At 39.6% G+C, this 26,148-nt stretch overlaps 1 protein-coding gene and 1 long non-coding RNA gene across 2 annotated transcripts in view; one reads left to right on the top strand and one right to left on the bottom strand.

Annotated features, from left to right (window-relative positions):
* Positions 1-20,385, top strand: part of cdh11 (cadherin 11, type 2, OB-cadherin (osteoblast)) — an 87,190-nt gene extending 66,805 nt beyond the window's left edge. The window contains exons 8-16 of the mRNA XM_051414821.1: positions 3,293-3,480; positions 10,711-10,824; positions 11,013-11,152; positions 11,836-11,972; positions 13,995-14,116; positions 14,280-14,397; positions 16,277-16,528; positions 17,383-17,534; positions 17,778-20,385. Of these exons, the coding sequence (XP_051270781.1) occupies positions 3,293-3,480; positions 10,711-10,824; positions 11,013-11,152; positions 11,836-11,972; positions 13,995-14,116; positions 14,280-14,397; positions 16,277-16,528; positions 17,383-17,534; positions 17,778-18,143 (1,589 nt within the window). The 3' untranslated portion in view covers positions 18,144-20,385. The remainder of the gene's footprint in view (positions 1-3,292; positions 3,481-10,710; positions 10,825-11,012; positions 11,153-11,835; positions 11,973-13,994; positions 14,117-14,279; positions 14,398-16,276; positions 16,529-17,382; positions 17,535-17,777) is intronic.
* LOC127371813 (uncharacterized) overlaps positions 1-26,148 on the bottom strand; it is a 402,823-nt gene that overhangs the window by 292,580 nt on the left and 84,095 nt on the right. The window lies entirely within an intron of this gene.

The following is a 26,148-nucleotide window of genomic DNA, read 5'->3' as shown; positions in this document are numbered from 1 at the left end:
GCAGTGCTTCTAAATATCAGCTGTGCATCACTGGCAGTTTACATCTGTGATACAAGACAAGCCATCAAATAGCAATATGTTGTGGTAGTGGGTACCCTTGTTTAAAGAAAAAGTGGGAGCAGTACAAACACCTGCAAAAAAAACTCTCCCAGATGGTGTGAATGAGGACAGTGATTACTTATTTAGTAGTTGGGCAGAGTGAGAGAGAGCAGACACAGAAAAAAATGTGAAATGAGATAAGCAAGTCAAGAAGGAGCCAAAGCAAGAAGCAGAAAAAATACAAAAATACAACCGATACAAAGAGAGAAAGCGTAAAGAGATAAAAACAGAGAAAAAGATATATGGCACAGCATGAGTCCCTCTTTTCAGTTTCCATTCAAGCTGCTATATTTTTTTCTTTCGATCCCAGGCTTGATTTCTCTGTTTCACACAGACTATCTGTGCCTGTAATTCTCTCACATTCACTTCATTATCAAGCATCTTTCTTTTGCCACCAAGAAAATCCATCATGGCATAGACAGGAGGAGGAGCAGAAAAACGAAGGCAAACAAGTGATTGTTCTTCAACTCTCTCTGACTTTATTAGACTGACATGACGGAGATGGTTTGTTAAATACCGTCCTTCAAAGCTGACTCTCTCTCTCTCTCTCATTCTTGTTTAAACATGAACAATGCAGAACAAAGCAGAAAAGACATCTGAAGCTGTGAAAGATAATCTTTTGCTTGATATCTGCAGGATTCCATTTGTACATATCATTTACCCCCAGTGTCATTTAGGATTGCTATTACAGAACCGTCTATTTTCATCAAGCCAGAATCTATATAAAAAAATCCCTGACATGACTTGAAAAGATGATTACCATTCTAAAGGCATTACTGTGTCACTGCAGAATGTGAAATCTATCTTAAAACTTTCATTTGAAGTTCCTCCCTAGGTTTAGGAATAAATCTGATGTGTTGAAAATGTTTTAAAACAAAGACAACATCATAAGAACATGAACTGAAGGTTCTCGTGCACAGAATGATGTATCTGCCACTGTATTTGAGTATATCTAGCTGGCCCTTTAAGAATACTATATGCTATGTTGAGTGCAATAAATGGTGACCGTCATCTCATAAGTGAGAAAATTAAAGCATTAAAGCTAAATCCTCCCAATCATGCCAAGTATGCAGTACAAATATGCGCTACATGCTCTCCACAAGTATTTTGTGTGATCAAAAAAATGACAGAGGTTCCCTTAAAGAATCAGTTTAGGGCTGTTAACCACAAAGCATCTGATCGGTCAGTCCACACCCACCGCTGTAAGACCGATTCACACCACAGACACATATTAGCTCTATGCATGAATAAACAACTCTCCAGTCAATACAAAATAATTGCCAATAAATACATAAATAGCTGTGCAGTTTGTTTTTATCTAGAAAAGGGATGCAGGGGTTTAGGGACATAGGCTATGTGCTTTCTATACTAATGGAGGTGATGATAGCAACACATTGTTTCTAGACTTATGTTAACCAGTTTGCCTGCCAAGTTTAAATGACTAATTTACCACATTCAATATAAAATCCATCTATAATATTGTCTACATGATAACACATCAAAGTCCTGAGTGTAAGTAGTAATAAATTGCAAAGTAATAGAAGGGATTATTGTTGTAATTTCAATAATCACATTAAAATTACTGATCTAAGAGATTGTGGTCATTACATGAGTTATATTTATGAGGCTCTTTATTGTTGTTTATATCTAAACTTTGCCAGTTTTATGAGCTTCTCCATCCAAGATTGGACATCTGTGTGCAAACAGCCCAGTCATTTATGTTGGAGTAATGAAAGCAACTAATAACTCCAATATTCTCATATTCTCTCTCTTTCTCAGACAAACTGGTAACATAAAACGTTGGTTTAACAAAAATTAAAGAAGTACAAGTGATTTACGAGTGCATGACTTTACTTTGTTTTAGTAAAGAAACTCTTATTTCCTTCCAGTCCTTGACTGTAAACGTATACTTCCTGTATGTATCGCGCTTCATTTTAGCCTGCAGCCAGGTATGGCAGGATGTCTGTGAGTTCTGTCATACAATGTTTAACTCCGCTTCCAGAAGCCATTGAAGTTAAGCTACTTAGGAAAAGCAAGAATAGAACGACAGGAGAAGAGAGGGAGGAAAAGGGCAAAAGGAGGGCAGGGATGAAATGAGCTTTTAGCCAGAATTGGCAGACAGAAGGGAGAGAGAAGGAGGATGAGGAGGAGGAGAGATAGACATGAGAGAAATAGGGCGGAGAGAGGGAGGAGAGGTGAGGATGAATGGAGAGATTTGGAGGAATGTAGTGGAAACGGGAGAAGCAAATGAGAGATGGAGAGGGAGGGAAATGTGTTACCCAAAGAGAGTCAAAGAGTATGGAGAGAAGTTTAAAAAGCACAGACAGAGATAAAGGGAGAAGATGGAGAGGGGGGGGGGATTTGGTGAGGACTGAAGGAGGTGTGGAGCAAGGATTCTGGTTGGATGGAGTCCCATCAATTGCTCTCCTCTTCCACTCTCAGAAGCCATGCGACCAAATGAATTTAATGATTCACAGGGTTGCCACACCTGGACCACCAGGATAGACATGCTAATAATGTACAACCCACAGAACGATGACTCCAATCTGTGCTCAATGCCTCAACCACAGAGTAGGGGGAGGCGAGAAAGAGGGATTGGGTGAGGGACAAACAAGAATGGGGAGAAGATGGAGGGAAGAAATGAAGGAGGAAGTGACACATTTTGGGAAAAAAAGAGCAATAAGGATGATGGACAGAGGGCAGAGGTGGTTTTTATGATAACATGGACAGCGATAGAAGACAGATAAGATGAAGTGGGGAGAAATGGGGTTGGGGAGGAGTGAGGTGATAAGAGAAAAGAGTACCTGGGAGATGAAAGAGGGAAAAGGATAAAAAGAGGAGAGAGAGTAGACATATGGTCCTACTGCTCTCATTCGGCAAGCCAGGTGTCTGCTCCCTCAGACACGCACACATACACACACCTGACACTATAGGGGATATTAATATCCTTTGGGCCATATGAATATCCTTTGGGCCATATGAGACAGATGGTATAGTTCATGTTAATCCCTCCCTGCCCTCCACAGCTGACCCTGCCTCAGATAGTAAACACAGTGGCAGCCAGCCAGGAATTCTCTAAAGACTGTAAAGAGTGTTGAATACAAAAGCAAGCTGTGACCAGAAGTTGACACTAACATCACCAACCAAGTAAATTCTCTGCCTTTATATATTTATTTATTTATTTTTCCCCCAGGTGTATACTCCATGTCTGTATCTGAGGATAAAGTGCCAGGAGAGGAGGTGGGCCGTCTTAAAGCCAAAGACCCAGACCTCGGAGACAACGGACTGGTGAACTACCGCCTAATAGACGGAGATGGATTGAGCATGTTTGAACTGAGCACTGACTCCGAGACCAGAGAGGCTGTTATTAAACTGAAGAAGGTAAGGAATGAAAGAAAGAGACTTATAAACTTAGACCTGAAGTAACGTTCTTTTTTTTATGGCCAGTTGCCTCAGAAAAACAAGCTTTAAACACAACAGTGACATAACGTAACATGTTAAATTGACATGAAAAAAACTTGCACTCTTAGCAATTATGGAGCTCTATTACCATTTATTTAGAATCATGTTTCTGGCCACCATGCAAATATATGTTGTAGCTCTGTATTTGAACAATACAAACTCCTGATGTCCTGCTAAATGCTCTATTTTGTTCACCAGCTAGTCATTTAACCTTTCTGGGTTTTTTTGTGGTGGTTTTTACATCTTTTTGTTGAAGAAAAAAGTAATTTCAATATTGAAGTGCTCACATTGAATTACACTCTAATGCTCGGGTATAATTATAATTATATATAATATATAATATATATTATATATGTAAAATTGTTTTCAATTTTAAATTCTTAAAGTCAGAAATCTGGTTTTTATTTTTAGGCCTTATCGCCCAGCACCACATACACAAACAAGTGCTCATGCCCATCCCTATACATTACACTGTTATTAAGGAATATTGATTATATATCCACTTTAAGGAAAGGCCGGAAAGGAAGGATAGGGGAAGGAATGACTTTGGGAGGAGAGGACAGATGTAGTCAAAGGTAGTAATATCTGTTAGGATGCATCAGTATGTGGGGATACATTAACAGTAAGTTTTACCACATAAAAATCCAAATGATAGAGCCGACAATCTGATCCATTTTTATGACAACTGACGATTTACAGTGGGAGGGAAGAAAGTAGAGAGACGCTGGTTGTTATTCCTCTGGTCATGAAAATTTAGTATACATAACATTTGATTAGTAAAGATGAGGGTCAAAATTATTGTAGCAGTTTCTGGTCAGAAACATTGGTCAAAAGCACTATTTGCTGATGGTGGCTGCTTCAACAGCTAGTTCTTATGGAAACGAGTGCGTCATCAACCATTTTTTCAATTTACCAGCACAGAAATGTAGTTGAGACTGCAGTTTTCCTTGAGACAAAGCAGTTTAGTGTGAGGCTCAGCCAGTCCACATTTCAGTCTGTATCCTTATCTGTGTGTTCATGTTGTGTGTTACAAAAGAAAGAAAGGAGGGAAAGGATTGACAGAAGAAAAAGTATGGAGCAGTAAGGAAGAAGCAAAGGGGAGGTTTTGCTGTGTTCCCTTCCCTGACGACCCTCACAGTTTCTTATTATGTTTGATATTAACACTGACTTCCATGCTTGTGTGTGTGAGAGTGAGAGTGCATTAACTTTCATGCTTCCTTAGGCTAGAGAGCTCATCTTCTGCACTGTGACTGTAACTCACACGTGCACACATTCACACACACACAGACACACACTAACTATAGCGTTCAGTGATCCAGCTCAGCACACACAATTACTTTTTCTCACTCTAATGCACGTACACACACAGTCTCTTATTCTCTCAAATACACACACTCAGTCCCTCCATCTCAAACACACACCCACACACACTGCTCTATCAAATTGACATAAACTCACTCACTTCTTTTTCTCTCTCTTAACACACACACACACACACACACACACACATTACTGTACTGTATGTGCAGCTGTAGGTCAGGATTATGAGCTGAATCTTCCACTGAGCTGTGGTAGCCTGCTTTTCCCTGCCGGGGCGCCCGACCTCTGAGTATTTTAGTTGAAAAATAATAGCATTTATAGTTGAGCTATCAATGTGTGGGGGAAATGAGAATAAAATCTAAATCACCACATCAGCCTGTGAAAAAGCTATTGTTTGGTTAGTTATCCTAGAACTTAGAAATAGACATTATAGGTTTGTTGGACATTGAACCCACAGAATTGCACAAAGGCACTTTTTTTTCTTTAAAAGTTCCAGACCATAGCCTTATTTGGTGAAAGGTTTGGCATTCGCATATGTAATTACAGTATGTGCTAAAGAATGATGGCATTCGCGGCAAGCTGCATTTCCTATCCAGACTGCAATGACGTTGCTCAAAAGAGCAGCCAGCCCTAACCCACAGCTCGTTTTTACTGATGCTGTGGGAAAATCTCTGTCTGAATCAATCGATACAAGTCTGTTTCATGCTTTTTCTCACAACCGTCTGCATGAGCGATTCCTTTGGAGCTCAGTGCGAGAGCAAGGCATTAAGACTGCCAGGGTTAGGGGCTCTCTTCCCACTGGTGTCACCAGGAGTTGGACTGAACAGGGAAATAAGTGAATGATAATAATGCTCCCTTTCTTCTCTCAACAAATACAATTTGTGTGCCCTGGAGCAAGGCAGTTAACCCACAGATCAGGCGTCAGCCAACAGTAGAAAACAGTGTGGTTGTACTGGACAGTTTAAACAGATTTGAGGAAGAACTATTAAATAAAATGTAAAAACTGCACATGGGAAGAATCAGAATTTGTGGTTTCCAAAGAGGATCCCTCAAAGAAGTTGTTAGAAACTACTAACTAAATGTAGTGATAAGCAAAGCGGGACTGCCCAATCAAAGTAATGAGAGCAACTGATTACACTCAAGTGGGGCACTATGTTTGTGTGTGCGCATGTGTTTGGCTGCAACCCACCCGAAAGGAAAAAACTTTGCTTGAGAAGTATCAAATGCGTGTGTACACAACTTATGCTCAACTCAATGTAACTAAAACTAGACAGGACCATTGACATCATTGTAAAAACAGTCTGGCACCATACACACTCATACACACACTGACACACGTAGCATAGCTGAGTAAAGCCACGTGCATATGCAGGCTTTAGTCTTTCTGGAAATCAGCTGAACAATAAAATCTCAATCTATTTAATGAAGCACAAGCAGAACCATTTCAGAACATGCAATCATGAGTTCAAGTGCCACAATGGCACAACTAATGAATAAGCTCAACCAACCGTTCAGTTCCTTTAATTTAGCCGGTTCACTTAGTTTTTAACTTAAAATAACTTGTCATATTATTTTTTGATTTTTTTTACAATGCAAGGTGGGGGGGTCAGGATGAAATTATAGTTTGATGCTGATTTTAAGTCTAGTGTTAGTGTGTTTGATAGTCTGAAAGCAAAGCCCCCCGCAGCAGCCGCAGCTAGTATTAGTACGCCTGCAGCCAGCCGAAGTTCAACCTTCCAGGTACAATAAAACTTCATCAACATCTTCAGGTAATTAATTAGCTTTTTTGGATAAGTTGGCTTACAGTTTTAATAGTGTTAGCTAACAAGGCTGTCAACTCACGTGTTGACCGTGAGACTCAAGCAATTGAAACTTTTCCCCACTGTCTCACACAGTTCTCACGCTGTAAAAAACTGATTTATAACTGATAACAGCACAACAAGAGCAGTGACCAGAGTCAGTGTCTGTCCTCCTCCTCTGGCTCCGTGTCCAGGCATTATTCCAGTTTGCAAGCAGTTGTTTGGACTCAGTTTTTACAACTGAAATTAAATTTTTTATTATTACAGAGATAAAGTACTGAAAAAAGGTACTGTTAGGTACCGGTACAGGTATTGATTCAAATGTGAACGGTACCCAACCCTAGTCTAAGGCCACTGAAGGAAGTATCACACAACAATCCCTCTTCATGGATCCCTGTGTCTCTTGGAATAATACCTTAATAGCCTGATGATGATTTGAAGAGAAAGTGTGTGTGTGTGTGTGTGTGTGTGTGTGTGTGTGTGTGTGTGTGTGTGTGTGTGTGTGTGTGTGTGTGGACATAGACAATGAAAGATACTCACATGATGTAAGTCCATTTACTCCTCACAATCTGATTATGGTATCTTTACTCGGATGTGTGTGTATGTGCAAATGTGTGCGTGGGTTTGATTGTTGTGTCTCAATGCCTCTCGGGGGAAATCAACACCTTCTGCCCCCTAAAGGCAGTGGCACACAAAATTAAAGACCAAACACAAACAAACACACACACACACACACACACACACGCACACGCACGCACACGCACACGCACACGCACACACATACACATACACACTAGAACACATGTAGAGACTCGCAACTAAGAACACTTTCAAATCGGCATCAGGAGTAGCCTTCACTAATCTCTATTCTCTCGCTCTCCTTCTCACAAACACACACACGCACACACACACACAGATGAGCTTTAATCAGCTATTCTCTTTCAACTGTGTCCTGACGAAAGCAGTCCACAGAATATTAAGGAGCTGTGTGTGTGTGAGAGAGAGAGAGAGAGAGAGAGAGAGAGAGAGAGAGAGAGAGAGAGAGAGAGAGAGAGAGTAGTGGAGAAAGGCATTATTGTGAATATTATTATCTCACACTGATTACACAAAGAGGGAGAAAAGGAAGAGAGAGTGGATCTGTAGATTGGGAAAGCGAGGGAGAGAGAGAGAGTATGTGTGTTTTTGCGTGTGTGCGTGTGTGTGTGCGTGTGTGTTTCGGGGGGGGGGGGGGCAAAGGAAACAGAGGGAGCATGACAAAAAAGGGAAAATGAAAGAACTGGGTCACATCTATCCTATTAGTATTGTACCTGTCATCACCACGTTAAACACCTACACCGACACCACAGAGTCTGAGGCTGCTGCTGACTGCGTGGATCAATCCACTGAAAGGAAACATCCCTCCAGGAGTGAGTCATTTGGCAGTTGCATCACATGAAAACAGTTCTGAATCTGATAGATTAAAGAGCTACTGCAAGCTGTCTTCAGAGGTGTTAACTGCAGATTATGGGGGCTGGCCACCATGTTTGATTACTGACTACAAAATAAAATATTAATACAATATTCTTGCCCCCACCTTGGTCTCAAATCCTTCTCTGTTACAGTCTTGATTTGCTTCAATGTGCAGTAAAAGACATTATTATGTAGGGCTGCAACTAATGATTATTTTCATTATCGATTAATCTGTCAATCATTTTCTTGATTAAGCGATTAGTTCTTTGGTCAATAAAATAAAATAAAATAAAATGGTGAGAAATGTGTATCAATGTTTCCCTAAGCCCAAGGTGAAAGAGATATGTCAATTTATTTCTTAAAAAAGACTCAAAAAGGTTTATCAATTATCAGCTGTATCCATATCATGCAAAAATCGATCAATTGGCAGCCTCCATCCATAATATTGTTTATCATTGTCTGTAACTAGGGCGGACTACTAAAGGTAGATGATTCGAGTAAAGACCCAGGGTCAACGTAATTTGAATCAATGAAGTTTTGTTTTCTAGGACATTGTAAACAGAACAATGCAGTAGCAAGAGCATGGCAGGCTGCAAACTTTAGAAACTGAGTGTCAAAATGACCACAAACCACAAAACTAACTGTGATGGAAGCCGAGAAACGGGGGGCAGCGCGACACTGGACAATGTGAGGCAGTGCAGCGGGACTCCAGTCAGCCAGCTGCGCTGACGCTCACTGCTCCAGTGAGTCAGTGAAGTCAGCTAAACCACTTCTGAAACGGATGGTGTACATCTAGGCTACTCTACTGCCACCCTCTGTGATTGATTCTTTGGTTGACAGCAGCCCAGCAGCAGAGACGCTCCATGGTGCGCTGGGATTTTATTAGTGAACTATGAGCAGGAAGCACACATTTACTTTCTCTGACTGTGATGTTTTCAAGAAAAGCATTAAAATATGAGTCTTACAGAACATAAGACTCATGTAGGCTGATATAGGAGATTAGTGTGGTTGTAAACTGAAAGACTTAAAGTAAAAACTAATTTTTGTATTAAACAGCCAAATTGGATGGACAAAATTCTGAGTCGGGTACAGCTTTTGGTAATCATCCTAATCACTGGTAACCCCTGGTAAACCTTGTGTGTCAAACTCAAAAATCTACAGCAGTTTCACTCTGCTTTTACAACACTTCACACAGGGCTTATGAGCCCTTTCTCCTCCCACTGGGATTTCATCAAGTGATGGCAGCATGGAGATGAAAAGATCAAGCATGCTCTTGGGATGTTGCCAGTTCAACATCCCCATACTGGCTGGAAAAATAGTGGTGGGGTTATTATCGGGGTTTATAAAACAGCATTGATAGCCAAAATAATGTTTTTTTGACTGTGATTATGGCTACGACGGAGCTTCGGATGAGTGCAAGTCACAGCCAAGTGCTGCTGGCAATGTACAAGTCCTCATAATCATAGCAGAGAGCATCTCTTGGGTATTATAGCTTTTATAGAATGCCTGCCAACACATTTGTTGACTTAAAAGTTTTCCCTGCAGTAGTATACACTCTGTACATAAGAATAGAAGTCAAGAGAAAGAGGAGGATTCGTTAGACATACTCACTGTTTGGCTGAGGGTCATCAGTTTGTAACTACTGTGTGATTTTATTTTATGGCTGAAAGAAAATGTGCTGTGAGAAAAATGTCTGACTTTTTCAGTTTGGGAACTGAACAGCATACCTCAAAGCACACACTCAAGTCAATTCAATATCAAGGCCATTAAAAGTCAATGGGTTTTCTCCCAATATAGAGTAAGTGAATTGAAGCTCAGTTCAATATAAGTGAATTGGATTTCAGGGTTTTACAATGGCCTACATGTGATATTGAAAATCCATGCCAGGGGTTTTAAATGAATTCTTAATTTATGAATTCAATTCATTCAATTATGAGAGGTGTGACAAATAAACTATACAGGAAAAAAGGAAAAAAATCTGAGTAATTGACTGTAGTTCTCGAGACCTGGGACTTAAATGTCATCTCCCAGCCTGCAACCCAAAATGCTTTCTCCTACCTTTAATTATGTGGTATCCCAAACTCCTAACATAATCCTGCCTCATTAAAAACAGCATTGTTTTCATATAATGATGAAAACAGACCAAGAGAAACAACCAAATGGTTCATTCATAATTCATTGTGGTACCAGACTACTCATATCATATCATGAAATAGCATGCAATACAAACTGTCGTAAGGTAAAAGTCAGCATTTGGGTTTCTCTTTTTTTTTTGCTCTGTAATAGTAGTGGTAATAGTTTGACTTTCCATGCAAGTGATAATGCCTGTTTTCATTCATGTAACAACAGCTCCCCCTACCAGAAGACAAAGATACAGCACTCGTCACTCACTGCAGTTCTCAAAGCCGGTGTCTGCAGTGCATATTTAGTGCATTTCTTTCAGCATTCAGATATCATTATACTGCAAAAAGATAATATACCCTTGCATATGTGTTTACAGTTAATCTTAAATTAAACAGGGATGCTTTTGATTTGAGATGAACTGATTAAGTGTCTGTCTCCTCTCTTTTTTCTCTTTCAGTCAGTGGACTTTGAGACAAAACGGTCGTATACTTTGAAGGTGGAGGGATCCAACCCTCATGTTGACCCTCAATTCCTCGCTTGGGGGCCTTATAAGGACGAAGCCACTATAAAGGTATACATGTAAAAAAAAAAAAGAAATGTGTATCTGTTCATGTTAATGTGAGAGGAAGAGTGTGAGTGCATGTATTTGACAGCACAGTGTGTGTTTATGTATGAGAAACAGAGCTTGCATGTGTTTATTTGTGTGACGAGATAATATCACAAGAGCCTTTTAACAATTCTGTGTTTGCGTGTCTGTAGATATCAGTGGAGGATGCAGATGAACCCCCTGTGTTTGTAGCTCCCAGTTACACTTTTGAGGTAGAGGAGAATGCGCCTGAAGGCACCCTGGTGGGACGTGTCCACGCCAAGGACACTGATGTTGCCAACAATCCTGTCAGGTAGCACAAACCCAGAGACACACTCTGTATACACACACAATCACATTTAGCAAGTCAGGCTTGTAGCAGTGGGAGAAGCTGAATTTTCACACAAGTGTAAATTTGCATGGAGCCTTGCCAAAAAAACCAACAACTTTTAAATAGTGTTCCTTCAGCTACTCTCAACAAACAACATGAGTCAGAGAAGCTTGGCTTTATACTCATATGTCTTATGCAGAAAACACAGATTACACATAAAAATTTATTACAAAAGCATAACCCATCCACATTTTATAAAAATCAACTCAAATACAATCACTGGGTCTTTAAACATAAATTAACTCCAGAATTTAGACTTAGTAGGTATAAAACAAATACATGCCTCCCAGTTTCCTATATACTGTGATTATACATTACATATACATACAGCTGTAAACTGACAAAGTTTCTTTTGGTAGCCAAATTATCTCCACAATAATCTAACTGAAAGCTCAACATGCCCACACCATCTTGCAGCTGCTATTTGCTTTTATGGATATGACCACATTTTGAGAGTGTTAAAGTATCTAACGTCTTAAAATACAATATGTAAATGTGCTCTAATACACATCTGGGTATAATTTGTAGCAATGTAATTTCCTTCAGATCTCTTAATGCTAATGTGTAATTGCACAGTTACTTATGTGTTCTAATTTTCTGTATAGGTACATGATCCCTCGGTATACAGATGTAGAGCAGTTCTTCAGCGTAAACTCAGAAGACGGCATGATTACCACGACAAGACCGCTGGACAGAGAAGCACAGGCCTGGCATAATATATCTGTGTCAGCCACAGAGATAGGTATGCACACTCATACACACAGACAACATTTTAAAAGAATTGGGACTCAGTCTGATGTGTGTGGGCCATCGTGGTATGAGCTAAGAAAGAATTTTAACTGACTCATTACGGTGCTGAATCCACACTCATGCCTATTACCTTTGAATGTGAAGGGACACAATGACTATGCAACTGTCAGCCTAATTTACTGATATTTTCAGCCAGTTTCAAGAGAACAGTCCATCTTGGCTGTGTGGTATTTGTGCTACTGAAATGATGAACAGTATATATGGATATAGGATGCAGAGACAAAGTCAAAGATGGACAAACAGATGGAAAAATCCCAGACAGCCACAAGGCTGTATATTTGCTGGCATCCAGAGCCCAACCTGTCATTCTGCGGTACTGGATACACTCCATGACATCTTATGTACAAGATTTAAGTGGATTCAAACTGCTGCCTTTAATTTTTTTCCCCTCTGGGTGGGACTTAAGTTAGCATTTTGCTGTGAATGTCAGCAAAGAAGTGGCTAGACCTTGGTAAACTGATTATATATTCAGTTTCAGCCACAAGGGATTAGTTTTATGCAGATTCTAGGTGATATTTTTTCAGTGACTGTATCCAGCTGTAACCCTGGTTAGTGTCTAGTGTCTTGTGTCAATGACCAATGCATGTAACTGTTACATTCATGTGCAGTTTTTCCACATGACATCTCATGTTGCTTTCATGTAATGTTTTGGTCTGAAAAAAACAATCATGAATCTGCTGTGTGCAGTTCAGTGTATAAATTATCTGATATCTGGGTAGTAAATAGACAAAAAAGACTCAAAAATCTGACAAAATATAAGAAATCTGAAGGCTGACTACAAAGATTGTAACTGTTTGCTTTAATTTAGTAGTTTATCTTTTAATAGTTTAAGTAAGTGAAGTGGTTACAATATAGACGGTTGATAGGTAGATGCTCAGTGACACAAAAACTAACCCCTGATGCAGAGAAAGAAAAGTGAAAAACTAAGTGAAGAACTGTTGTAAGTCAGTAAAAACAGTTGACGCACCACTAAAACTTAGAACTGTCCATCTCCACCACAAACACTCTTGCTAACTATACAGAGAGAGAGGGGAAAAAAGAGGGGAATGCCAGGCGACCCACAAGCCCGGAGCTTTCTCTCTCCGGCTTCAGCCCCACAAACCCTCCAGCCAGTGAGCCACAGAGGCCCCACCCTGGTATTCTGTGGTTGGAGCTCGACTAGCAGAGCGCCGCGTGGTTTCCCTGTGGCGTGCTAGACGCCAGACGGCCAGATGGAAACGGGCTTGCCGCCCACAAAGCTATGACCATTGCAGGCTACGCTAACCGCTAACAGGCCCTGGGAAGCTAAATAAATGCCTCGTAATGACAGGGTAGTGGAAACATCATACTGACTAGAATTGCAAATATGTAAGAGAGTACGGTGTAGAAATGGACGGTTGTTTTTTTTTAGTTTTTAAGGAGAATGGCTGGATAGAAAAATCCACTGTTCTCTCTCAATCTTTTCTAGTTAATATTCTGAATGAATCAGGAGTTCAGGTTTGCTATATGTGTCTGTTTTGGCTGTTTATACATAATTCTGTCTGCATTACACCATTTTCTCTTCATTTGAATCTCCAGCAGGCAGAACTTGACATTTGTCACTTTTGCATATCAAAATGGTTTTGGCAAAAAGCGTGGGAGCAGCCTAACTGAGTGGCACACTGTCTGACTGGATATTTTGATGTCTCACAAACTCATGTCTGTAATTTTTGCAAATCAAAATAACAAATAGCTGGCTGAGTGGCTGATTGATTGACAGGCAATCTTGCTGGAAAATATTCATAGTTGGCTTTGTGTTCAGCCAATACCAAACATGGATTAGAATGCAGACAGACAAGCAATCACACATACACATTCAGGCACAAATGACATTCTTCCTTTAATGACTTTGACATTGCTTTGAATTCTTGTATACAACAGAATGCTGATGGTTTTGGCCTATACTTTGTGTGTTTGTGTATATGTATGTGTGCAGGAGGCCACCACCAAGACACCAAAGTGCGTGTAAACATCAAAGTGAAAGATGTGAATGACAACTCCCCAGAGTTTGCTACCAACAACGAAGTCCTCATGTGTGAAACTGTTGCCCCAGGGAAGGTACGTTAGTCTGTATGAGTGTGTGTGTGTGTGTGTGTGTGTGTGTGTGTGTGTGTGTGTGTGTGTGTGCATGTCTGCCTTATGGAAGTGAATGTATATAAACGTTTTAGGGGATGTCCCACAAACAGTATTTTGCATTAGTGTGTTTCTGTGTGTGTTTCAGGTTATTGAAACAGTAAGTGCCGTGGACAAAGACGAGATGGCTCACAGACAACACTTCACATTCAGCCTCGCTCCGGAAGTCGCCCACAACCACAACTTCTCCCTCAAAGACAACAGAGGTAGATGACCTTTAAAATATTATTTTTCTTTATTTGTCCTGCCTCTTTCGTTTCTTTTCATTTCTTTCTGTCTAACCCCTTCTACCAGCCTATCATGTTTCTTCATCTGTGGTCTCTTTCTCTCCCCCTCCTCCCTTTCACTCAGATTAGATCAAAGCATAACCAGATGGAGGCTTACACTACCTTGTAGAAAGCAGCAGGTGCTCTCTCTCTCTCTCTCTCTCTCTCTCTCTCTCTCTCTCTCTCTCTCTCTCTCTCTCTCTCTCTCTCTCTCTCTCTCTCTCTCTCTCTCTCTCTCTCTCTCTCTCTCTCTCATATACACACACACAAATGCACATGTGTCCTGCGGGTTGTATTAATTGCAGTGGGGTCTCTGTCCGTCTGTACATATATCTTAGGGGGCCAACTGATTGAAAAAAAAAAAAAAACGGAAGAAGGAAGAATATAGGTATAGCTATAGCTGTAGGAGACTGAACACAAATGTAGAAATGAGAATTCTACTGAGGTGACTTTCATACAACAACCACGGATCTGAGTGACCTAGTGGGTGTATTTTTAATACACAGGAGCAGCAGTACATCCCTGTGTATCAGCACCATAGGGTTGACAGACAGATAGATAAATAGATAGATAGATTAGATAGATTAGATAGATACGGGGAGCCACACATTCCATCTGTCCACATACTCTCAGATACACACACACACCCACACCCACACCCACACCCACACAGAGACAGCTGTCAGGGAGTACCAGTGTTGGCAGGAGGCTGATAGCAACAGATGACAGTGACATCAGTAACAGAGAGTGTTGGGGATTACCTTCGCTCTCTTTTGGGGTGAAAAGTTTTAGTGAGCCCTTCTGAGTTTTTTTGTTTTATTCGTCTCATTTGTTTGCTTTAATTTCTTCTGGTTTTGTCTTGTATTTTTACATACAAGTGTTGCATCATTCTTTCAAGCACTTTGTTGTCATTTGGAATAGTACTCTGTAAATAAAGAGGATTATTGGTGAAGAGAAGAAAGTATTTTTTTTAGTATTTTAATACTAAAAGTATTTGGTCTTATTTTTTGGTAATAGAAAACAAGTTGCGGCTGAACCTGCAAAAATGTATGGAAACATTACAGCTTTTAGGTTAAAAACAAGGACAAAGTTTGAGTTAAGGTTGGTGCTAAAAGATAATAAATAAATGCAGCCAGTGGGCGCCCTCACAAGTAGAATAATACCAGTAAATGTGTGTTTGTTAAACATAAACGTTTGTCCAAGAGTAAATCTGTGTACATTTAATGTAATCCGCCAACAACTATTTTCCTGATATTGCTGATAAGTACTGTATTCAGGGCAGTGTTTCACTTATATTCCTCTCTGTAGCTTTCATATAAATGTTAAAGATTGCTTGCTTGGTGATGAAGCTTCTGAAATGCCTCCCAAGTACCTCATCTCTTCCTTCGTCTGCAATAAAGCTTATGTAACATTAGACAATAGTTGTTTAGATATGGAGGAAAAGAGAGGCAGACAGAAACAGAGACAGAGCTAGCCCATGTCATAACAGCAGTCACAGTGCCTATTAATTACATTTTAACAGGAATTTAATACCACCAAAGTCATACCTCATTGGCTTTTGTGTGTGTGTGTGTGTGTGTGTGTGTGTGTGTGTGTGTGTGTGTGTGTGTGTGTGTGTGTGTGTGTGTGTGTGTGTGTGATGAAGTCCAAGCTATGATAAATGTCTGAACACAAGTTTGGTATTGGCAAACTCAGCAGTATGAACTTCCTGCCTTTTATGTTCTCCTGTTCTTTGGTAGTTTAAAGAGAGTATATTTCTATCGTTTCACTGACTCATCTTTCTATCTACTTAACAACTTACTTCTATCTCCCTCCACAGACAGCACAGCCAGTATCTTTGTGCTCCGTAAAGGATTCAGCCGTCTTACCCAGGATGTTTACAACCTTCCCATCGAGATAAATGACAACGGTTTCCCCGCTATGAGCAGCACCAACACCCTGACCATCAGAGTGTGCTCCTGTGACAGCAAAAACACCATCCTCTCCTGTAATGTGGAGCCCTACGTCCTACCCGCTGGTCTCAGCACCGGGGCGCTGATAGCTATACTGGCCTGTATTGTCATTCTGCTGGGTAAGGAGATATCATTTAGCTTGTTTTGATTTGTTAGGGTTGGGAACACCATGAAGGATTACTGATTTACATAAGATTCCCCTGTTGTGACATAAAATTCCAATTGGTTGTCCAATTAAGATTATCCAGCAGTGAATTCACAGAATGAGTCTCTCAAGTCTGTCAACTCGCTGTCCCAATAATGCCAAACATGCCTGATATTCACAGTGGTTAAATGTGGGGAAATGAGTCATGTTGCCAAACTACATTAATGTCCTAACTGGAGGTGCACTGCATTGTTTGAGCTCCTGGAGTCCCTTGTGTATCAACAACTACAGTATCTTGCATAATAATTTAATTTGGGCACACTGTTTAAACAACAATCTGTTTAGTTTTTTTGGGTGAAAATGTGTATAATGTTTTAGAAGTCTTCAATTGTGGCTCCAACCTTAGTTTTCTTCTTCAGCCTAGTAACCCACATTGCAGTAGTTTCCCTTTTCATATACAGTGTATATATAGTATATATATATATATATATATATATATATATACATACTATATATACACACTGCAATGTAATTACACATAGTGTCCTCACAGTTGAAGTTGACCCATAGTACTAGAAAACTAAAAACCTTTTAGAAGCCTGACATGTTGACAACCACCTGCAACTAAAATGGCATGTGTGTTTAGCACAATACAATAATGATATTAATTAAACTGTCCAAGGTCTAATTACACTATCTCCCACTGTGCATACTAATTATCTAATGCTCACTTTCCTTGCTTTTCCAAAGAGATTGTGTGAGGATCGTTATGTAATCACTACACGCAGAACAATTTTTGAACTGCGTTTGTGTGTTTCTCTTTGGCAGCAATAGTGGTGTTGTTTGTCGCACTGAGGCGTCAGAAGAAGGAGCCATTGATAGTGTTTGAAGAGGAGGACATCAGGGAGAATATTATCACGTATGATGACGAGGGAGGTGGCGAGGAGGACACTGAGGCTTTCGACATCGCTACACTGCAGGTATGAAGAAGGGCACCTCCATGTATTTTATTCTGTTCTAGTTGAACGAGATAATAGGTACAGTAATTCTGTTCATATTGGTTTTTTGTCAACATCTGAACACGATGCACCTCATCCGCCAGCTAATAAATGCAATTCTTCTTCAACTCTTTCTCTACAACTTTTAAAAGCTCTCTTTACTGTCTTTTTTTATCTGACTGTTAAAAATTTTAAAAGCAGGGTGTTCTATTTCTAATTGTTCAGAACCCAGACGGTGCCAACGGTTTCCTGCCAAGGAAGGACATCAAACCAGAGCTTCAGTATCCCATCAGGCCCGGCAGTGGCCGTCCTGCGGCCAACAGCGTCGATGTTGATGACTTCATTAAGACTCGAATTGCAGAGGCTGACAGCGACCCAACTGCACCTCCTTACGACTCTATTCAGATCTACGGATACGAAGGCAGAGGATCATTGGCTGGGTCATTGAGTTCCCTCGAGTCTGTCACAACAGAGTCTGACTTGGATTATGACTATCTGCAGAGTTGGGGGCCGAGGTTTAAGAAGCTGGCAGATTTGTACGGGACCAAAGACTGCTCCATTAATGATGGGGATGATGGTGAAGACTCTTAACAGTGGTCTCACTGAGTGGACGCCCCCGATTTCTGATTTATTGATTCCATGAGGATTTGTTAACTGAGGGTTAACACTCCCCAATACCCAATTGTTACCAACTACCACCTGATCAGTTCATGCCAATTTGTCAACAGACGTTAACAGCTCTCCCTCCCATGGCGCCTCCCTGGTCCTCCAAGATGATTTGTTAATGAACACATAAAGAACACTTGGACTCAAACGGCTCCCAGTTTTTCCCAAATTCCCCCCCCCCCCAATGTCTCTTTCCCAGCTCTCTTTCTACAGACTTGAGCATTGCAGGGCTGGGAGATTTATGTCACCAGTTTGTTGGTTTGAAAGTAAATCATTGGGATAAAAAATGTTGCTGTATGATCAAAATGACTTGCTTATAGCTAACTGTTTAGTTTATTAGAGGTTCTATATACTTTTGTGGACTGGATTCACGTACTCCCTCAATGGTTCCTGAGAGAAATGTCATTCCCTTCACAGGTTCCTGAGCGGGGTATATTTCCCTTAGTTGCTCTCTTTGTGGTGTATGTAGAGGACACGCATAAAGAGAGGCAGAGAGAGATACAAGCAAATGTTAGTATGGGATTCAGCTACAGCCTGGTGTTAAGAAAGAGAAATAAACGGTAATGAAGACGTGTCAGTAGGATCAAAAACAGTTGAAACAAAACGCTTTGTCAAATTTGCTGTTGTGTGTGTAAAATTCAGCAGGTACTGTGGTTTAGATAGCGTGACAGACTCTGGGTTGTTGATACTTTGAAGACGCTCACAGCATCTTCACAGTATGGTGGCCTTATAATAAATAAACAACAACTCCAGGGGATACTCAACAAGTGTAACGATAGAGACCGCTAGCTTCAGTAGCTACACACAGACAACTGAACACAAGAGGACTGAGTATCTGTGAAAATGCTACACAAATACCTTCTTTTTTTTTTTTTCTCCCAAAAAGAGACAGACTCAAAATGGATTCACTTTAAAAACTGTGGATGATTCTTTGTTTTCATTCTTCACTGCAGAGGAGACGTGAAAAGAAAAGCTGCCCTTCTCCCCGCCCCAGCCCCAACCACGCCCATGTGTCCCCATTCCTCTCATCAACAATCACTTCCCATACCGAGTCCACCAATGAATGATCACTTCCTCATTCAGAGTCCACCAATGATGATCAATCACAATGAGTAAAAACCTGTGAGCTCTAAAAATCGCCTTAAACTTAATGGACACTCTTGCAACGCAGTGCATTCTCTTTTTTTCTCCTTCGTTTCTTTTTGTAACTTGAAAAGTATATTCAGAAAGCAAACTATTCTCCATGTTAGGTATGTACAGAACAATGTGCAAACATGTGATATATCACTTTTGAGGATCCAACTTGCGCCTCGTGCACTCCTAAAACAGAATGTGCTGTTTCTGCCCGCACGGTAAATGTAGACCGGGAAAATGTGCGTTGTGTTTTTTCCCAACACCAGCTATGTTGGCAGCAACATCTGTTGTATCAACATGTGTTGCTATTTAAACATAAAATGTGCACATTGGAAAATAACACAAGGTGTGTTTTCTGAGCCACATATACAGAGAGGCTGGAACCAGAACATCTTGTTTAAGTGTGTCGATTCTTGTTCAATCTCTTTTTTAATGTTATTATATTATTATGATTATTATTGTTGTTTTTTATTACTATTATTATTATTATTATTATCATTCTGACAATAATTGTTATTTCTTTGGCTGCAGCTACACAGGAACAAATTCGTGTTTAACTATTTGCAGCTCAGATTTGATGTTCTTATGGCTGTCTAAACACATCTTTGGAAAGCTATAAGAAACAAACTGCCAAAAGTTAAATATCAGCTTTGGTTTATGCCTGTGTGAACACAACCTCTTTTAATTCTTTTGGTTTTGTTTCTTTTCTTTTTTAATTATTTGGCGTTTCTTCGTTCTTTCTCCCTGTTCAAGAGGAAAACTAGCAATCTGTGTTTGTTGCAGTGAGAGAACGCCTCGTTTTTATTCTCTGTCAAGTTTTATGGTACCGATTTGTACAATTTTAAAAGTTCTTATTTTAGTATACATGCAGAATATTCCAGTATTACAACAAAAACATGTTAAGAAGATAAGATTAAAAAAATGTTACAGCATCACACTTATATTTTCTGAACATTGTACTGTTGCTTTACTATGTGCTTCAATCTCCGAAGCGAAAAAAAACTTTGAAATAAATGCTCTTTTTATAAAATGATACTGTGTGTGAGTTTGGGTACGAGGCACTGCTTACATTTCTACTGAAAGGGTACCGATTAACTGAAGCAGTCGGGTGATCTTGTTGGGATCCATGCATGGCTCCCAAAACATAAAAAAATAGTAAATGTGTGAATGCTGGGCCAACAAAATGTGAAGGAGCAAATGTAGTCCGTCACCTGTGGACCCAAATTCAATCAAATACATGATACTCATAAAACTAGGGGTCGTTTTAGTTTTACAAACCCATTCAATTCTGACTTTATTTCACTCATCTTACATATAGGACAGTTTTTGTCCTATAAAAACAAAGTAGACCTTCAGACCTCAACCCTGTGTGACAAAATGCAGCGCCCACATTTATTTGTTTGTGATCAGTCTGGCAACACACCAAAACCTCACACACTAAACCTTTACTGCAGCACAATGTCATCCAGCCAGGTTTTTCCTCCTGCGATCTCTGTGAAGTGGAGCTGCAGCAAATTGAAAACTGTTTACTACAGTTTTCCTCTAACCCTAACATTAATTTGGGCACAGCCCGTAAGTAACAGGTTAAATTAAGTAGAATTTGTTTTATTTTAAAGAAAATTTATCTTAATCTTAATCTTGGCCTATTAACATAAGAAGCAGAGAGTGAAACTGTCGATGTCCGCAAGTACAAATAATATTGCTGTGCATGTATTTATCAACCACAACAACAAATGTACATTTGATCATTAACAGGCTGTATGCTGATATTAGAATTCTGTTGGCAGCTCCGGAAAAGATGGACGCAGACTGTAAAGATCACTGCAAGTCAGTTCCTCTTTGCGTCTGTTAAAACTGCTTTGAAGTGTCATACTGCGCAGCTGATTTCTACTCCACTGTCGAGTTTCAAACAGAATACACACCCAGGTTTTGCACGATGTATGGGAACCCTGGCTGCACTGCCTGGAAGGAATTTAATGTTTCAGTGATACCTGAAACAACACTCTCCCACCAACGTGGCATCAGGACCTTATTTTCTGCCACTGTGGGCACAACAGATATTAGGACAGATTATTCGGGAATTGTGCTTTTTAGCAATCATCGATAAAGCCATTGGCCCAACAAACTAACCTTTGGACAGACATTTCAGTATTCATTCACCTCCATTGTAAAGAAATGCTGTGTGCAAACCCATTCACACAAAGTATACAAACAGACACATACACACACACCGATTTCATTCACTCACTGCCAGGAAAGCAACACTGAGAAAGGTCAGGCTGCAGTTTGGATGAACAACAAAAGGTGATATAGAAAGAGAGAGAGACAGTGAGAAGACACCAAGGAAGACGTGAAAGGAAAGAGGGGAAACAGATCGGAGTAAGCAGGGGGTGGGAGAGGGGAGAGGGGAGAGGAGTGAGAGGACTGGTACAACAAAATGCCTTACACCGTGGTACAGTTATATTACTGAGATTTGTTAGAGGACATGAGAATGTGACAATGTCTCTACTGAGCTCATCTTGCACACGTCTGCCATATCTGGCTTGAATTTTGTGCAATTAAAAGCAGTTCTTCTTAGAATACAGCATTTGAAGATTTTCATAATCAGTTTATCTGCTGATTATTTTCTCGAATAAGAACAATACTCAAGATAATTCCCCAACGTTTACATGTTTACGTTGCTTGTTTTGTCTGATCAACGGCCAATAACCATAAAGATATTTGGTTTACAACCACAGAATATCTCCTGTATCAGTGAAAATTACATTATGTTTTTCACCCAAAAAGTTTCCTCAAAAAGAAACACAAATGGTGATTTACCTGCAGTAAAATGAAATCAAATGAGTGTCAAACAATAAGAGGTAAATGTATGTCAAAGCAAGCCTACTTTTCATGCGACTAGCCAATGAAATTATTCAACTGTTCTGGTCAACTGGTCAGAAAGTGTTTTTGTGGTTGTGAAGGAAAGTTAAATATATTCTGGTTTTCCCTCTTATGTCCTGTGGCTTCTCTGCTTCAACTCTCCAGGATTTACATTTTGCTGATTGACAAATAGCTTTACTTGTTGCTATTAGCTAACCACTAATTGTTGCTAACTGCGTACAGACTGGGAGCTTCAGGCACTGGCAGTACCGGCAGTCCAAAGCTCCTGTATTAGAGACATAATGTTAACATTGACACTGCCGCGGTGCTCTGAGGTCACATAATAGGACCGCCAAGTTAGCTGCAAAGCTAACCAGCTAACAGCAGTTGCAGTTAGCGGCTAAAGTAGCTAACTGTTAAGCTAATACTTGTGTCGTTTCTGACCTGATTAACAGTAAATTCATTAAATTTACTGCAACATATCGCTATTGTCCAAGCTAAGTTACTCAAGTTGTTATTCCGTCAAGAGCACACCGGCAAGAGAACGATGTTATGTTCACAAGCACTGGGTGCAACCCCCCCGAGCAGGCTTCTGCGAAACTGGCCAATCAGAAGAAAGTGGGCTTTTAAGGAGGGGTAGGCTTAAACAGAGACAGACAGAGGATGGATTGAGGGGCTGAATGAGGAGCCAGTATAAGATAAAAAAGCCGGTATAGGATAAAAAATGCTAATTTTGAGGAGTGAATCATGCAAAGCTACTCTAGTGGAGTCTCAGTCTAAGAATATAGACCTGGAAATGAGCAAAATAGCTCCCCTTTAAGACTGAATATTCTCTGTAGTGTCTCAATCAGTCCAACTGCATCTCTCTGCTGCAGTCCAAGCTTGAGAAAAGTAGTATATATAAATAATATAATCAAGTTTATTGAGAGAAAAGAAAAAAGACATAAGCTGCTGAACCTTTCCACTGCTAACCATAATTAAACATGGAACAAACATGGGAGAAGACAGGGAAGAAGACAGATATATAACTGTGCATAATAAATGCATAATTAGCTAAATATGTGAGATGAAAAGAAGTGTAAATACAAGAGGAAGAAAGAGCAAGAGGAAAGGATAAAAAAAGAGTGAACATTTGCGCCACCTGCTAACCGTGGTGCCACTGGGGAAGAGGAAGGTGGAGAGAGGAGGAGGGAGGAGAGGTGAACTTCTGCACCTGACTGAGAATTTATTTTGCTGTGTCCCACTGGGAGAGACAGAGAGAGTAGATACAGGGAAATCGAAGGAGAATCAATCAGAAGAAGAAAGAGGACAAGTAAACTATTGTGTGTATCAGCTAGAGGTGAGAGAGGGGAAGGAAGGAAGACAGAAGAGGATGTGTAAAGGAACGAGTTTGAGAAGCTGAAACGCAGAGGATGCAGCAAGAGGAACTGAACTTTTGCACCTGTTCATACAAACTTAGCATCTCCACCCGGGAGGAAGACAGATGCAAAGACAAGGACAATCAGGTGTGGCTGGTTCATGAAAGAAAAAAGCTAATAGCTAATGGGCAAAATGCGATCTTATCAGAGAGTGTAATAAGATACTGTATCTTTGCAGTTTAAACAGCCAACAGCAGGCTGTTACATCAACCATCGCATTTGTCATTTCAAGTGTAGCTTCTTTTGAATGGCCAAGATGGAAGCTTAATGATGGAGTTTTGTTTGTGTGTTTTTTTGTCATGACCATACTTGTGTTTGTCAGTACCTTAGGAGAAAAAAAATACGACGGAATGCAGCAAAAGCAAATATGAAAATAAATAAATGATGAATAAATGATAATCAAATTAATACATAATTGGGTGACAATAGCTCTACGGCACATTCATTGTCTTTAATGCAATACCCGACTAGTTAAACATAGAAATTAAAATATTTGCTATTCATTCAGGATTTTTTACTGAGAGGAAGATGAAAGGAACGTTTAGGCGTTTAAAGGTATTTTTTGTCGAAAAAAAGATTGGACTAATTATTATTCAAATTGTCCTCAAACATGAATTAAGTGTAAGTAGTAACAATACAACTGCAAAGTGGTGAGGTTAGTGTGAAACTAAATAGTGACCACCAAACTTTTATAGTTAGTGAACTTACTATATACTTTATAGTATAACTCTTTCATCTTCATCCCTGTTCCTCTCTCTGCTGTGTGTGCGGTTTGTGTATGACACTGGTGACAGTCCTCGTTATCTAAAGCCTTAAATACCTAAACACCATGAGTCCCTTAGGAGCCAGACTCCATTCTGCTCTACAAAATCTCATCAATGGACACTGAGAGAGAGTGTTTGTCTGTGCGTGAGGGGACAGGATGATTTTGAGGGTATGTGTGAGGGTATGTGTGAGTCCATGTGTGCTGGATATAAGAGACAATGTTAACAGCAAAATCCTTTCACACTCAGGTTTGTTTACCTTTGTTTGTGATGTAGTAAAGTGGCATCATTAGTATTCATGTCAAAAATCGGGTAGTTTGGCGTGATCTGCAGCTCACACTCTTTCAGGTGCCTCATGTGGAGAACAAGCTGCTGCTTTGTCTCTGCATGGTAATTCCTGTGTGTGTGTGTGTGTGTGTGTGTGTGTGTGTGTGTGTGTGTGTGTGTGTGTGTGTGTGTGTGTTTGAGTCAGGCCTTTTTTTTTTTTGTTTTTTGTCAGTTTTACACCATACGAATTTTGAGATATTCTTAGAAAACATTTTGATGTGTTTGAGTGTTAAGACTTGGTTTTAGGATTAGATGGGTGCCCCTGTAACTTATGGCTTAAGATATCAACCATAAACCAGTGATAAAGGATTTAAATGTCCACAAACTATGTTGAAAATAATTTGGTTTAGTCAAAGTTAATTAGTTAGTTGGATCATGGTCATGACAAAATAAGAATGAATGCTGACAACTACTAAGAAGCAAACCCCAAGCCCCCAAAAACCAAAAAAAATGAAAAAAAAACCCCCCCAAAAAAAAACAAAAAAAAAAAAAAAAAAACCCTTTTTAAAAAAAACAAAAACAAAAAAATATATTAAAAAAAAATTTTTTTTAATAAATTAAAAAAAAAAAAAAAAAAAAATTTTTTTTACAAAACTAAAAAAAAAATTTTTAAAAAAAAAAAAAAAAATTAAATTTTATTAAAAAAAAAAAAAAAAAAAAAAAAAAAAAAAAAAAAAAAAAAAAAAAAAAAAAAAAAAAAAAAAAAAAAAAAAAAAAAAAAAAAAAAAAAATGGCCTTTATGAATCAGAGTATACAGAAAAAGAACTTTTGCAGACAGATACTGAACAGGCTGAGGAAATAAAGTGCCAAAGGAGAGGGCTGTCTGATGGCAATGTAAAGCAGTGCAAATATTCCAAACCTAACAGGCAACAGGTTGGGACTGAAAGATCTCTTAAACCAATTAACTTATAATAAAATCAGTCCCATTAAAGACATTCCCCATCAGTTTACAAACAGACAGTCACTATTTGGATACTAAATCAAGAAATGAGTCAACGATAACAATACTCAATACAACCTGGTGTCTCCCTGTCTCAGCTATTTTCTCTCTTTCTCGCTCTCTCTCCCTCTCTCTTGTTCCTGTGTATCTGTATAGACAATCTCAACATGATACTGTGACAACCTTTACATCCATAAACTATGTTTGATCCTGATGAATGAATTGCGAAGACTTAATTGCCAATTTTTCAAGTGTGATGAAAAAGTAATACAATGACTATATGACAAATCACTTCCTCTGGGAAGAATAATTGCCATTTTGAGTCTGTTTTGCACTGTCTATGTTGTTCAGTTTGCTCCCACACAGCAGACCTTGTGCTATAACACCTTGTGCACTTGAGCATTGTGGGAAGAAGCAGAAAAGGCATGATTCAGCAGCTTGAGAGAAGGGCAGACTGGAAAAAATGCAAGTCATTTGAAGTGATA

Source organism: Dicentrarchus labrax, unplaced genomic scaffold, assembly GCF_905237075.1.
Source record: "Dicentrarchus labrax unplaced genomic scaffold, dlabrax2021, whole genome shotgun sequence".
In the NCBI taxonomy this organism is placed as follows: Eukaryota; Metazoa; Chordata; class Actinopteri; family Moronidae; genus Dicentrarchus; species Dicentrarchus labrax.
The sequence above is the reverse complement of the archived record's forward strand: the minus strand, read 5'-3'. Positions and strand labels throughout refer to the sequence as shown.